Source organism: Pleurodeles waltl, chromosome 8 (genome assembly GCF_031143425.1).
Source record: "Pleurodeles waltl isolate 20211129_DDA chromosome 8, aPleWal1.hap1.20221129, whole genome shotgun sequence".
Classification (NCBI taxonomy): Eukaryota; Metazoa; Chordata; class Amphibia; order Caudata; family Salamandridae; genus Pleurodeles; species Pleurodeles waltl.
In genome coordinates this window covers 400,054,053-400,068,775 of record NC_090447.1, presented here as the reverse complement: position 1 = coordinate 400,068,775, position 14,723 = coordinate 400,054,053, and the positions used below count along the sequence as shown (strand labels likewise).

The window sequence follows — 14,723 nt, the reverse complement described above, 5'->3', positions numbered from 1 at the left end:
GGATGCCTGCCACCGCCACTGACGGTCTTCTGTTGACCGCCAGCATGGTTGGTGGCCGGCTATCCCGCCAAGTACAAAAAGAGGGTCCATATCTTATTCCACCTACTAGCAGTCGACTAGATCTTTAGACTCAGTGAGGAGTGTGGTAATCAGATTCATTCAAAACAAATCAATGACATGAATAACCATACACAATTCTAGACACCATGACCAATTTAAACACAAATCAAACTCCAAACTGAATAAAGTTTCAAAGCTTTATTACAATCTCAAAATCAATGTAACATATATGGTTTGCAAAACTACTTTATAAACATACATGAAAATCATTGGTTGACCAAAACGTCTAAGGTGATTATGCCTACTAAACATCAATGCTATCAGACACTCTAAGAGAATAACACAAATTAACAAAACTATAATATGCACAGTAGAATCAGATTTCAAAGCAGATGATGGTGACATCAGTAAATCATCAAAATTCAAATTATCAATCAGTTTTCAGGACTGGGCCATCCTTATCACTAATACGAATCTGGACTTGAATGTGTGGGGACGGGTTAAAATAAAGAAGATACAAAAATAATTTGGAAAAATCATCTAACTAGGGTAACTCACTATAACAATACACTGGTGTAATCATCTAAGCTGAAAAGGAAACAAGAAACTACATTTAAATGATACTTCTCCTCATGGGACAGCAGACAGAAAGTTTCATCTGGACAGATCGTTTATAGTCTCAGCATCAGTAGACAGCAGAGACTGGGGCAGCACAAAGTCAGTCGTTCAGAATTTGTTTGACATACTAGTAGTGAACAGCATAAGCCAATGGGGCAAAATAGTAAGGATGACTTTATTCTTCAGAAGATATCTAAGGGTCAGATGGATTCAGAAGAAGAGCGATAGCAGCACCACAGCAAGGATCACCAGCAAGCCACGACTGACTAAAATATTCAAAAAGTTTCTCCCTAATTAGAAATGTTCATTGAACTGTGATTGGATGACTGTATGGGCCCATCTTGTGCAGATTGATCAAAATCCAATTGGAGATCGTTGACGACATCAAGTTTGCAACTATTCCAGATTTGCTTAGGTAAGATGCGTAGTCATCTCAGTGAATTCATACAGTGCTGCCAAAATATTAAATTCATTTTTCAAATGCAACTTTACAATCCTTTCTCACGGTACACAAGATGATTCTAACCTTTCTCATATGAGTTTCAATAACTCTTCCTGTCTTATTCAACAGCTAGAACAAATACTGTTACATTTGTTATTTATCAGGACATGTTCTCTGACTTTAATACAATGGGACATTCACCAATACGTCGGCAATTTAGAAAATAATTCAGGTTAAACTTAACAGAATGAACTTGCATTTCTTCCACTACTGCTGCAAAATTAATCTTCAGGCCTAGTCTAGCTAAGAAAACCTAAACACATATTAATGCAATTAATACACATAAATCCAAATGTGCACCTTACAATTTTAAATCAAATCTGCAAAGCAAATTATTTATATTGCAAACATTACTTACGACATTAGAAACAATTTAAACGTGTGTTTACTTTTCTACACATAAGTAATTTATAGTAATAAAATAATAAAAATCAATATAGAGTACGATTAACTCATGTTCATTTAATATTCATAATATGCTTGCCATCTCTACTTAGTTCACTAAAATAATGCTTTTAATAATAATTCATGTCAGTAACTAACTCGAATATAAATGCACATCATCTTTTCATGGAAAAACTCGATGTCCAAAGCGAATGGAGGTCACGATCTTAGTTGTAATTCAAACATGCATATTTTACACCTCATGTTAATTTCTCGGTTAGTCTTTTAAAATGAAACTTCTAAGTTGCCATATGCTAACTACTATACCGTTAATGTATTAGTACAATTTTATTTCTATCACCTCAAAACTTGAACTACCTCCTACAAACATCCATCAGACCTTCCCTTGAAATCCTGCCGCCGCTCCCAATTGCTTAAATCCATCTGTTTTCCAAGGGCTGAACCTCCAAAACCTCTTGGACCACCCTCTTTAGGAGATTTAAAATGTTGCGTTATAGTGTTAAATATGACCGCGTGATATGCTGCACTTCTGAGTTCCTCTCTTATGACAACATACAGCACTGCCTGTCTATTCTGTGACTCACAATTGAGCGCCCTGACTCTACATGATGTAGCCGGACTTGACATGGACAATTGGAGTCCTGTGCGCCTCGTGCGGCTGTCAGTAAGCACGTGCACATCGCCGGATTGGGGGTGGGAGGGACACTGCATTAAAGCTTGGCCTGCAGTGTATCCGGAGGGCGCCAGGTGTCGCTGTGAACTGGGTCGGTTGCTCTATGTGTTTTGGGCGGGGACGCTCTGGCCACGCCAACTCTCGCTGGTTTCACAGAGTGGCAGCAGTAGCTCAGTGGCTGCACAGTGCGGACCCGGCATAAGGCATGCGTTGGCAACCCGGAGGGATCGTAGCGCCGAAGGAGACCCACTCGCACACAGGCAGTATGGTGCGGCAATGTCGAAGGGATCCCTTAGCCCTTGTGGGCGCAGTTTCAGCAGCACACCGGTTCCTGGTGCTGATCTGCTGGTTACGGGCAGCGCGCGCTGACACGGAAGGTGAGTCCAGGGGGAATGAGGTCTGTTTATCTGTGTGCCGGACTGTGTACATCTCAGTGTGTCCCGTATGTATACAGCGCTGTGTTATTATAATGTGTTTACTGTTTTCTTTGCGTGAGAACCTTTGTGAAGCCACGCTGCTACAATATAGCATTGTGTGTTTACAGTTCGGTGTGTACAGAATTGCGTATTCACAGCTTTGCATGTGCACAGCTCTGTGTGTATATGGGTATTGATATACAGCATGCGTTTAGCTTTCTGATGACACCCCTGCGTGCAGCATTACGTAGCTACTGTAGTCTGTGTTCACAGACAAGTGGGTGTGTAGCTCTGTATTTATTTACATTATATGTTTACAACCCCGCAAAGCTCCGTTTACAGGATTGTGTGCAGCTTTACCCAGTTGCAGCAATGTTAACAGCATTGTGTGTATATATAATAATAGTGAATGTAGGATTGCGTATGTGTACAGTATATGTGATTTTGTCTCCTCCTGGGACATCACCTGCAGCATGTGCTGCACTTGTTCAAGACTCGGCCCGTTTTAGTCGCCCCTCCTAATTTACACCGACTTCTAGGGCTAGAATGAGCTCGGCAAGACGGGCAACAGCACGTTGTTTTTCTTTTTTCGGTTACATTTTAGACACTTTGCATTTTACTGCTCACATTGTTCGGATAAATATATTTTTTTACCACGCTCGTGTGTTTAAGGAGTTTTAATGTAACGTAAGCTCATTAGCAGTGAGATGCGAACATTCTTAATTGAAAGGCTGCCAGGCTGTATCTTTTCCTGTCACCCATTAGGCTGTTTAACCTTTGACTGCCTAGAAGGCAAAAAGCCCCAAATAGTCAGGAACTTAATTCTATTTTTGCATTTTCCAAGTCTGCAAATTGGCAATGTTACATGTAATCGGGGCCACTGGATTTCTGCGTTTCTGCGTTACAGGACACATAGAGACCAGGCCGTACAAGCTTTACTTTCTCACAACAGTTACAGCATGGCAGTAGCAAAGTAATCTTCCCTCTCTGAGAATGCAGCAAGTCTAATCGCCTATTCCTCACAGAAAACACGTACAATCTTTTTGTCTCTCTCAAAACACACTAATGAGTGACTAGCAGGGTACAGACAAATCTCTTGTACATGTACTCAACTCACTGAGAAGAGCCTATAGGTGAACGAATGATTGAATATGTGAGTGCTGACACCATTCTCATTTGGTGATATTCCACGCTAGCTCCCTAAAGGTCCTACTGCTGTTACTTTGAGACCTGCTGTCACTACTGTAGCTCCTGGTGTCATATTCTACAGTCTTGGGGCTATCACGTCCTGTAGATCTAACTGCAGCCATTCACAATTACATTTGTCAGTGAAATTTATACCTCAAACGCTGGGTCCTTGCTATATTCATACAGAGAACCTATCTACTTAGTATGTGAAATTGGGTGGAGGGCTTGACATGTTGCCAGTACAGCTCATTTAAGATAAAAGACCGCAGCAAAAAAACATGCCCCTATGCTGCTTGTTTTTCTTCCCCCAACCATTACCTTGTCTGTCTCTCTTTAATAGACGTTGCTTTCCCTCTCTCTTTTTCCATCCTTTCCCTCTTTCCTATTCTCTTTCCTGCCCTCTGATTCATGTGCACTTCTTTGGTTCACATTTCTTCTTATTGTCCCTTGTTTTATCTTCATTTATCTTTTCACTTCTTTCCCTTTTTCTCTTACTCGTGCTAGTACCAAGTGGGTAATTTTTATTTGGAACAGCCTCGCCACAGCCTAAATAACTAATTTCTAGGCATGCACACAGGTACCACTCTTCTAAAAATGCTTTGAGTGTGTGCGCACCAGGTGCCGTGAAATCCCAACGTTGGTTTTGCACCTGTTTAAAATGTTGAGGCCACTAGTGCTGTGTGTTCATTTAAGTATTTTGTTTGGTATCCACATACCTTTACATTGGCTTCATGGTGTCCAGTGGGACTTTAAATCAAGATGACATTCTTGTGTAAGAGTTATATTTGGTCAGGGTTTCCTGTGGGGGCAACTTTGTATTTGGACTTGTGTACAATGTCTCTACCTATAGGGAAAGGTGATCCATGGTATAGAGGTAAGATTCTCATCGCACAGTGACGGGTCAGGAAAGACTTCTTTATACATGGGTGCCTTGAGGGGATTGTGTAATGAAAAGCGAATATGCATATCACTGAGATTTGGGTCCAGTGTGCCCTAGAGGTTTGGTCCAATTTTGTTTTTTCATCCACCTTGAGTTAGAGGATGTAAAATGTGAAGTATTGTGTGATTCTGCATTGAAGTTTATCACAATGTCCTTTCAGTACAGTCAGTTTGGACACCTTCATGCTCTAGTCTCAAGGATTCTGTCAGATTGGGGTTTTCTTATTTTGTGTGTGTGTGTGCGCGCAACATCGGCAAGGGTGTAGCATGGGGCATTTAGGTGTGCACATCCAAAGCTTGGGGGATGTGTGTGCATGCACAACATTTGAGATGTGCATTGGAAGTATGATGTGTGCGTGCACATGAAACATGGGTATGTCTACATGCGAAGTGTGGGGGTGTGCGTGCGAAGCATGGGCAGAGTAATTTAGCTGCGCAATGTTCATGCAGCACTGTTTGTGTGTTGCTCTGTACCTGTGTAGCAGCATGTCAAGTACATGTCATGTTTGTAGCAGGTTATCTGTGACTTTAAGGTGACAAGCATGAGCTTTAAGAATGCAGGCAGGCTCTGTACACAACACTTAGGCCTTTATGCAGCAAGCATGATTGTGTGCTTGTGTGTGTAGTAGGTGGGCGAAGGTCTGCTTATGTGTTGAACAAGTACAATACTCAGAGAAGACGGTGTATTCCCCAGGACCCTGAAGTGAACTAGCCTGGGGGGCAGGGAGGGTTGGGCTCCAGCTTTTATACTTTAGTGCCCACATTCTGGAAAGTTGGGGCAACTTCCAGACCTTCCTTTTGAAGATCCCAAGGTCCCTTCTTTGCCCACCCCTGCTACAGACACTGCGCAGGGGGTATGCAGCCTTTTGTGTGAGAAGAGGCGCAGCCCTAATTAGAGTCTGGTGTCTGCTCCTCCCTTCCACCTTGTCCAGGAAGACACATCAGCCTGGTGATGAGCCATCAATATGCTAATGCCACACCCAAGCGCCCTTCATGTGTGCCTGTCTGCTGGGAATGCACAGAGCCCAGCTTTCATCTCCCCGAGATGCATATTCAGGGACAGGGCAAAGGCACAGAATGGTTAAAGTAAGAACATTTCAACTTTCTAAAATTGGCATTTTCAGGCTTACAATTTATAATCTGATTTCACCATAAATTGTGATTTTTAAATTGTGAGCCCAGGGACACCAAGCCCCATATTTGTTTCTCACCCGATTTGGAAGTTATCCTTAAAAGATGCTTTAGGGTAACCCCAATGTTATTCTATGGGAAAGATAGGACTTGCAATAGTGAAAAAAGGAATTTAGCAGTTTTTCACTATCTGGGCATGTGAAGCTTAAAAAGTACATGCCCACCCTTTTATGTACACTGCAGCATGTTATTGGGCAACTAGGGCCTACCTTAGGGGTGACTTGCATGTAAAGGAAGGTTTGGGCTTGGCAAGTGGGGGCATTTGCCAGGTCGAAATTGCAGTTTAAAACTGCCCACCGAGGCTCTGCAGTGGCAGGCCTGAGACATGCTACTGTAATGGGTGGCACAACCGGTGCTACAGGCCCACTAGTAGCATATAATTTACAGGCCCTGGGCACATGTAGTGCGCTTTACTAGGGACTTACAAGTAAATTAAACATGCCAATTGTGGAGAAGCCAATGCTATCATATTTTAGAGGACAAACCACCTGCAGTTTAGCACTGGTCAGCAGTGGTAAAGTGCACTGATTCCTAAAGGCCAGCAAAAATAGGTCAGACAAATAGGAGGAGGTAGGCAAAAAGTCTAGGAATGACCTTGCAGAAGGGCTGTTTCCAACAGTGTAAAACATTTTAAAGTGGCAAACCCGTATTTTTTTCAATGGTTTCAATATGTCAAATGTGCGAAACCTGTTAAATTTTCCATGCAAGTTTAAAAAAAAATGTAAATCAATCAGTATTTGTAACTCACGGCTACTCACCTGTGAGGGTTTCAAGCTGCTAGAGTTTTTTTTTTTTTTTTTTTTAAGGTTAAATTTAGATTCATTTAGTGGGATGCTGATGGCAGTGAGTCTACATGTTTTTGAGAGCTCATTACTGTTATAGCTTTTGAGTGTTATTGGAGTATAACTATGTAATGAATGGGGAAATTCTATCCCTATCTTAGTTCACATGCGGATTTCTTAATTTGATGTTTTGATGCTTCGTGTCAATTTGTGAATGAAGCCATTGGTTCATCTTTAATTACTCTAGCTCCGTTTCCTCAACTAGTATTTTACTGTCTTTGTTCATGACACTTTGTTTAGGGCTACGTGTTGAATCTATCCATTAATCATGTGACCTCTGTGCTGTAAACGGTTTCTTATAAATCAGTATGGCATTTAAATTCTGATGTGAATATACTTTTGCTTACTAGTAAACACAGGTTCCAGAAAGGCTACCAGGTGACTCCATGTAATCGGGGACATCATATTCCATCTGACTTTTTCCTGAAACCGAGTAATAGAATATTGACTTTTATTCCAACTGGTGGATTTGGGGATACGTGAGGACAGTAGCCACACAGTGCATTGGTTCTTACAATGCTCAGGTCTGGGGCACCGTGTCCTGATGACATGGAGCACTCCGGACTGAAGGTAAAGAAAGAAGAAGGATGTGTTGATTTGCAACATCACGCTTACTCAAGTTGTGGGATCGGAATGGAATTTGCGACTTGCTTCCCAAGATGGTGACTTCACTGGGCTGGCCTCCTCCCTCAGAAGACAGGTGTACCGTGCATGTGTGACCGGCACCTGTTGTATATGGAAAGCTTTTTCACTTAAACTTAAAAGGGTTATGAGTGCAACTAGCACTTCACTTGTGTTATCTCAGAATAGTATTACGAGACACCGTTACACAAACCTGCTGTCATTTGATCTAAAACGCCACCAGCAATTTCCTTTCCTTTGCGAGTGGGCAAATGACTAAACCTAGCATCCGGCAGCCCTGTAAGGCAATGTTTACTCTCCCGCAGCATTTCGCGCTGGATTAATTAATTAATAATTAATAAACCGTTTCAGCAGGAAGTAGTGGAAACTAATCCACGCAGACATCCTCGAAGCACACAATCCAGTTCTGTGCTTAGCGGCACCTTGGGAGGGGTCCTGTGTATGCACTGAGGCTCAACAAGGGACTGTCGCCTTAGTGAACTAAAGTTGCTTGTTGTAGAACCGTGCAAGCTCCCTCTTACACTTGATGTATCCTCTAATCTCTTTCGCGTTTGCTCGTTGAGATATGATATCTGGGTCTTCCTTTAAATGAGCTGTGGCTATCTTGGGGCGGTGGTGATGGAGTAGGCAGTTCTGTGAAGTCAGCATATACACTTTGTTCCCTTGGTTCCATAGAAGTGCTTGCCAGACACCATGCAGTGGCAACGTTACAAGTCAATTGTGTGAAATGAGCTTACCCCACAGATGAAGACTGCGCGTTTAAAACCCCGTGCTGCCCTATTGTGTGTGCTGTGCGGAATATAGATATGAGAAAGAAACTGGTGTGGTTGCAGCACGGCCCACCTTCTGTCTCAAGACAATATCTGTTTAAATGACGGACAAGCTAAGGTTCTACCATAACGTAATAAAAACCAGAAAACATTTACTTGTAAGTTGTATGGGGAAGAATAAATTCTCCTCTTTCAGAAAGCTGCAATGTGGTTATTTTACTGGAGTTGGTTGAGCTACAAAATGTCACATATTCTGTCCTAATTGTTGCCATGCTCTTATTCATTGATTGTATCCCATGGCTTTTTATGATTTAAATAGATAACGGGTTCATGTCATTTTTTCTCCTCCTGGCCTTGTTTATAAAATGTTTATACCAGTATTGCTTCCGTTGTCTAATGCACATCATCGCAGTCTTAGTTCAGCCTGGAAAATGTTAGAGGAGCCTGCGTTAAAGTGTTTAGACAGTTTGTTTGGCACATTTTTAGTAAAGGGTGTTGCATACCGAATTCATGTGTAACTCTCATTATTTAACCCTTTGCCTTTATAAAGTGGTTAAGAATGTTAGTGCTTCCAGTCTCCTATGCCACAATCTAATTCTGAACCAAGTCCTCTTTCTGTCATATTTATCTTCTGAGGCCCAAGGCACTGGTACACTGGGGAATCGGAGCAGTGCTCTGACATTCAAAGTCAAAGGAACCGGGCATATAGGCATGTACAGGCTTGTCCCAGTGGCCCCATGGCAGACGAGGACGCTACACAATGGCATTCTGCTGCAGTTGGTACAGGTAGCCGACATTTATAAAGATAATAATTTGCTAATAGCCAGTGATTAGCTAGCTGCACATTCCCCTCTGTGCATCATGGTGGCTCAACCATCTGTGCTGCATATACTTTCGAGTGAAGCGAGACTGCATCTTCTCAATCCAAAATTTAAGAGTTTAGTAGCAATGCAGACGACTCAACCGGAAGAACACCACTTCAAAATAATGCTAATGATTAAAACCCTCGTATTTTCTACTGCTGTTGAAAGTAATCACAAAATAGATTGGATCATAGTTCTAGCTAAGCATTTTAGCTAGTTTGTCTCATTATTGGCACTCTGGTTCTAGTAGTGCATGATCCATTCTTCTTTCTTGGGAACACATTTGCAGCAGTTTTTCTTGCATACCTCAGATTGCCATAACTGCTTCTCCTTGGTGGAGGTATGGCTCCCTGTGTGAAACAGTATATCCTCACAGTTCGTGTTAGTGGAGTTGCTTTCACATGTAACAGTACTGGCGTTACAGAACCGGCTATGAATTTTATTTTTTTCTTCATGCAAATTCTTCTGTTGTGAGGTCTTACACGGTTCCACAAGTGGGAGAGCTTTGATTTGTTGTAGACTTGGGGAAAGAACTTGAGGCCTCTGTTTGACATTGGTGTTTTCTTTTCCTGCTACCGCCAAGTGCTTCAGTACTCTTTGAAACCCTTGTCTTACTTCATCTGCCTCACAGTGCCTTTTTAACGTTTGGTCATTCGACCCTTGTTTGCTACATTTTTTATTTTTTTTCTAGGTCGTACGGGGTCAGATCAACCGCTAATAATTCATTACATTGTAAAAAAAGTTACTAGGAAACTTAAAATTTCACAGGGGCAAGAAAGGACCATCCACTTTTCCATAGATAAGGAGGCAGAAGTTTCTAGGAAGTTCTGGGGTGTTTTTCCTAAAACACGTTTTATGTGTGTGTGTGTGTATGTATATATATTTTGCCTGGTCTTGCATCCCTCAAAAGGAGGTGTTATTTGCCAGCTGTGTTTTCTTTGCTTTATATGTAAAAGCATTGCACCCATCTAACCTAGGGCCTTGGCTGAATTTATCTTTTCTAAAAGTGTTTATGCCAAAACACCACCATCTTTTTCTCAGTTTATTGCTGTAAATGTCATGAAACTAGCAAAGGGAGTGGCCTGACCAAAAGTATAATCTCTAAGCAGTGTGGCATTGTATATTCCCTACAGTACGTTTGTAATTTATCATATTCTGTTGTGTGTGCTGTTTATCAGGCAAATCCATATCTGACGTGTCCAAACAAAGTGTTCCCTTGTTGTTTCTGCCCTCTATTCTGTGCATGATATTTGCATGCCTCCTTCTGAGATCTGATGTGTACCTTCGCTAGGTTGTGCGGTTGGAACAATGCCTAATTCTTGTTGTTTGTACTCCAAGATTCTTGTGCTTGTGTAAAATTTAGCTAGCTGCAGGCCAGGCCCTTTTTGTGTTTATTTCTCTTTGGTATGTAAAGCTTTTCAAATGAAAGTGGTGTTGTTATCATGCTACTTTCCCATACTGCACTCTGGAACCTTAATGCATCAGATGAATTATTTCGATAATTTTCTTTTCTCTTCTTGTTTTTTGGTAGCATCATTTTTGGAGGGATTCCCATGGATTTCCTAACGGCTGCAGTTGGTTTCATAATTCTGTGTTCTAATTGTGTCAAATTGCAGCACATTGAAAGTGTAGGCTTGTTTGCGCCATACATGACCACTTGCAGCCTCTCGTGCTGAGAGAGAGTGAAACCACACAGGATGTCCTGAGTGTATGCATTGCGTTTTCAGTTTTGCCTTTATCAAATTTAGTCTAATTTTGTTTGTGCTGACTTTGCGGTTCCAGAGCAGGGGTAGCTGACATCCGTTCATCAAATATGAGACTGTAATTGCGTGTCATTGGCCTTGCACCATGGTTCATGAAATGGTACATTTGTGTCCTTGCAGGACAATGCTTCGAGGTGGTGCCGAATTGCAAAAGCCTTTCCTAAGCCACTGCATGATGCACAGAACTGACTCGCCATGCATGTTGCAATGCAAAGAGATATTCTCTCCAATTAACCAACCATTTGTCATCTAACCAACCATTTGTCATCTAACAGGAGCATTTTTACAGGAGAAGTTATAGTAAATAGAATGTGTCATAATATGAGAGGCTAGAGGAGCTAATATAATAACAATGATGATAACATCTTACTGTATTGTCATATTTATATAGCGCTTACTACCCATATGTGTGGTGCATAAGTAGTACTCTACACCATTTAGGGCGTGTGGTTGGAAGCGTTTTGTCTTTACTTGGATCCTATGCGGGAAATGTTTCCGTGTCATGCATAAAGACCATAAAGGTATGGTTTCCATTTTCATGACACTCGGCGGTTAGCACTGTGATTGTTGAAGGAGTGTGAGGGATAGTTGTGCAGTTTTAGGGTTTCATTTACTTGGCAGCGTTGACCAGCTCTGCAGGATCCTTTATGCTTGTAGCCCATTTAGCTGGTTACTGTCCTGGGTTGTCCATTCTGAGAAAACTTGTTTAAAGGTTATGGTCCTGAGCAAGCATTACTGAGCACCCACAGCATAATCACTATACTGGTGAGCTTTGGTGTTCATCTGTCAGTCAGTGGCAGAATTAGACTCAAAAGGCATGATCCTGTTTAGAAACGTTTTCACCTGAGCAGTACAAAGTGCAGTCCCACTCTTCACACCTACTATCTACCAAACTACCAAAACTTGCAGTTGTAGGGGCGGGTGGGTGAAAGATTGGGGGAAGTTTGGGGGGATTGGGACACACAAGTAATCAGCAGCCCTTTTTGAACAAGGCCCTTATTTAATTTCTAAGGGAAGCCTTGTTTCCATTCTTTCTCACTTCAGGGTCTAGTCTTCAACCTGCAGCCATAGAAGTGGAGGCAGTGCACTTGTGCACACTTAGATTAAGTGTGTAGTGTCATGCCCCACACCAGAAGAAAGTGCTCATGATCAGAAAGCTAAGAAAGTCTTACCAACTTGTCAACAAACCTAATTTCACGGAGATAGAAATACATGAAAAAAGGAGTGAGGTGATAAAGCGCTGCAGCCTCCATTGAGTCATTCGAACTGCTATGGTAATTTGGGCCAACTTGGGTGTACAGCTTTTAAGTTCAACATAGTTTTCGGTACTGTTGATCAAGGAAGACCTGATTGAAAGCTTTTGAACAAGTATTTTTTTTTAAATGTTTTTTTATTGATTTCGCAAACCAGCATCACAAACTGATACAACCATCAACACCTCCCTTCCTTCTACCTGCACGCACTACCCCACCCACAGCGGAGGTGGGTGACAACATAGATTTATTAACTCCTCCGTTTTCCTGGAGGTGTCACTTCACAGTGGTGTACCCTACAAATCTGCTACCATAATCATGCACTTGGTTACATGACACTGTGACCCTAGATAATCTGCCTTCTCGTTATCAATCTTACTTTAACTAATTGATACTGTGAGAGGTTTGATGATGATTTTGATGGGAAATCGAGCATTATATTTTTAGGTTTAAGCCTGTTTTATTGAGATTTGTAGAGAAACAACAATACAAAGCAAGTCATGTTTATATAAATGGGGAGGGAGTTGGGGGATCGGATCAAAAAAGGGAGGCGGTCAACAAGAGGTAGGGCCTCTCTTATTTGTTTGCATAGTTTGAGCTCACCCTACTACAAATCCAGGGACCCATACTTTAAGCCCTGACGAGTGCCCAAGGCCTATAAAGGCTGAGAAGGGGCAGAAACATGTTGGCAGGTCTCTAGATGGACGTAAGATTCATTATACCTCAGAACACCTGCTAAGTATACTTTTTAGTAATTTTAGATTTCCCTGGAGTACCACCAAATAAAGGATACTTTGTGGTTTACTCTGAGATTTTTAAACCTCAGTTACTAGATCCCAAAAATTAGTCAAATTCTAATTTATAAGAACTCCCTCGAGATAGCCCCCTCCCTTGGTTGAGTCCACCCTGATAGTACTATATTACCATGGTGGGATTAGGTGGTCCATGATGAAGCATGTCGCATTACATGAGTAAGCCCACCTTGTTCAAATCCTTGTATTCTCCATAAGTATAAGTAAGATAGTGGCAACTAAAGAGAGAGCTTCTCTGTAGGAACAGTTTACAGCAAGAGCTGAAAATGTTCTCACACGAGCATCACGTTAGGTTGTGATTGTATAAGGGAGTAAACAATCCTATTTGGATTGGTTCAAGATACTGGGCATAGTCAAGTGTTCGAAAGCGGTGCTCAGTTCAGGAGTCCGCCACAGAGGGCACAGTTCAATTGGGTTCTGTCTGTGTAAGATATTGGATTCATAACTTTACAGCGGGCAGGACAGTTCTCAGAATTCCTGGGATAAGAAGTGTATACATGGCCTCTACGTTTTATCGAATAGGTTTAGTCTGAACTCAGCCACTGCCGTAAGTTTCTCCATACCCATTCCCAAAGCTTATGCCACCAATCCAGATTCATTGGGTTAATGGGTGACCCCCATTTGGCCAAAATAACCTATTTGGTGGAGCAGAGTGCTAAAGCGATGGCCTAGCCTCGTGCTGAGCGCAGCAGATATGGTAATTGTTAGACCTGCCAGCCATTGGATGGTCACCCCCAAATTTTCCCCTGTCTCCCTCCACTTTTTGACACTGTTGTTGCTGGTTTTAGAACTCTGCACACTTTACCTCTGCTAACCAGTGCTAAAGTGCACATGCTTTCTCCCTTAAAACATGGTAACATTGGTTCATACCCAGTTGGCATATTTGATTGACTGGTAGGTCCCTAGTATAGTGCACTACATATGCCCAGGGCCTGTAGATTGAATGCTACTAGTGGGCCTGCAGCACTGGTTGTGCCACCCACATAAGTAGCCCCTTAACCCTGTCTCAGGCCTGCCATTGCAAGGCCTGTGTGTGCAGTTTCACTGCTACTTCGTCTTGGCATTTAAAAGTACTTGTCAAGCCTTAAGCTCCCATTCTTCTACATATAAGGCACCCCTAAGGTAGGTCCTATGTTATCCAGAAGGCAGAGTGCTGTGTAGGTAAAAGGCAGGACATATATCTGTGTGTTTCATATGTCCTGGTAGTGAAAAACACCTAAATTCGTTTTCTACTGATGTAAGGCCTGCTCCTTTCATAGGCCAACATTAGGGCTACCCTCATATACTGTTTGAGTGGTAAATTATGATTTGAAAGGGGTAAACCGGTCACATGTAGTACGGCCAGAATGGTAATACAAAATCCTGCTGACTGGTGAGGTTGGATTTAATATTCCTATTTTAGAAATGCTACTTTTAGAAAGTGAGTATTTCTCTGCACTTAAATCTTTCTGTGCCTTGCAGCCTGTCGCCAGTCCATGTGGGCTGTGCTGTTTCAAAGCTCCCTTGTGCATTTCACCAAGACAACCACAAACACAGGATGCTCAGTCACACCTACACACATCTGCATACTGAATGTCTCTTCCTGGGCTGGAAGGCTGGAGGGCCTGACACTTTCAAAGGACAATGGCCTTTCCTCACACAAAGGACTGCCAAACCCCCTACTGGGACCCTGGCAGACAGGGTTGTACTGAAAGGGGACCTTGTGCACTTCAAAACCACTCTTTGAAGTCTCCCACACTTCAAAGGCACTTTTGGGTATTTAAACTGGGTCCCTGACCCTACCAAA

General features: G+C 42.2%; 1 protein-coding gene across 2 annotated transcripts in view; it reads left to right on the top strand.

Moving 5' to 3' along the window:
- The first annotated feature begins 2,380 nt into the window (after positions 1-2,380).
- Positions 2,381-14,723, top strand: part of TMEM131 (transmembrane protein 131) — an 892,454-nt gene continuing 880,111 nt past the window's right edge. For both annotated transcript variants that reach the window (XM_069204268.1, XM_069204267.1), the window contains exon 1: positions 2,381-2,635. In XM_069204268.1, coding sequence (XP_069060369.1) covers positions 2,464-2,635 — 172 coding nt within the window. In that variant the 5' untranslated portion in view covers positions 2,381-2,463. The remainder of the gene's footprint in view (positions 2,636-14,723) is intronic.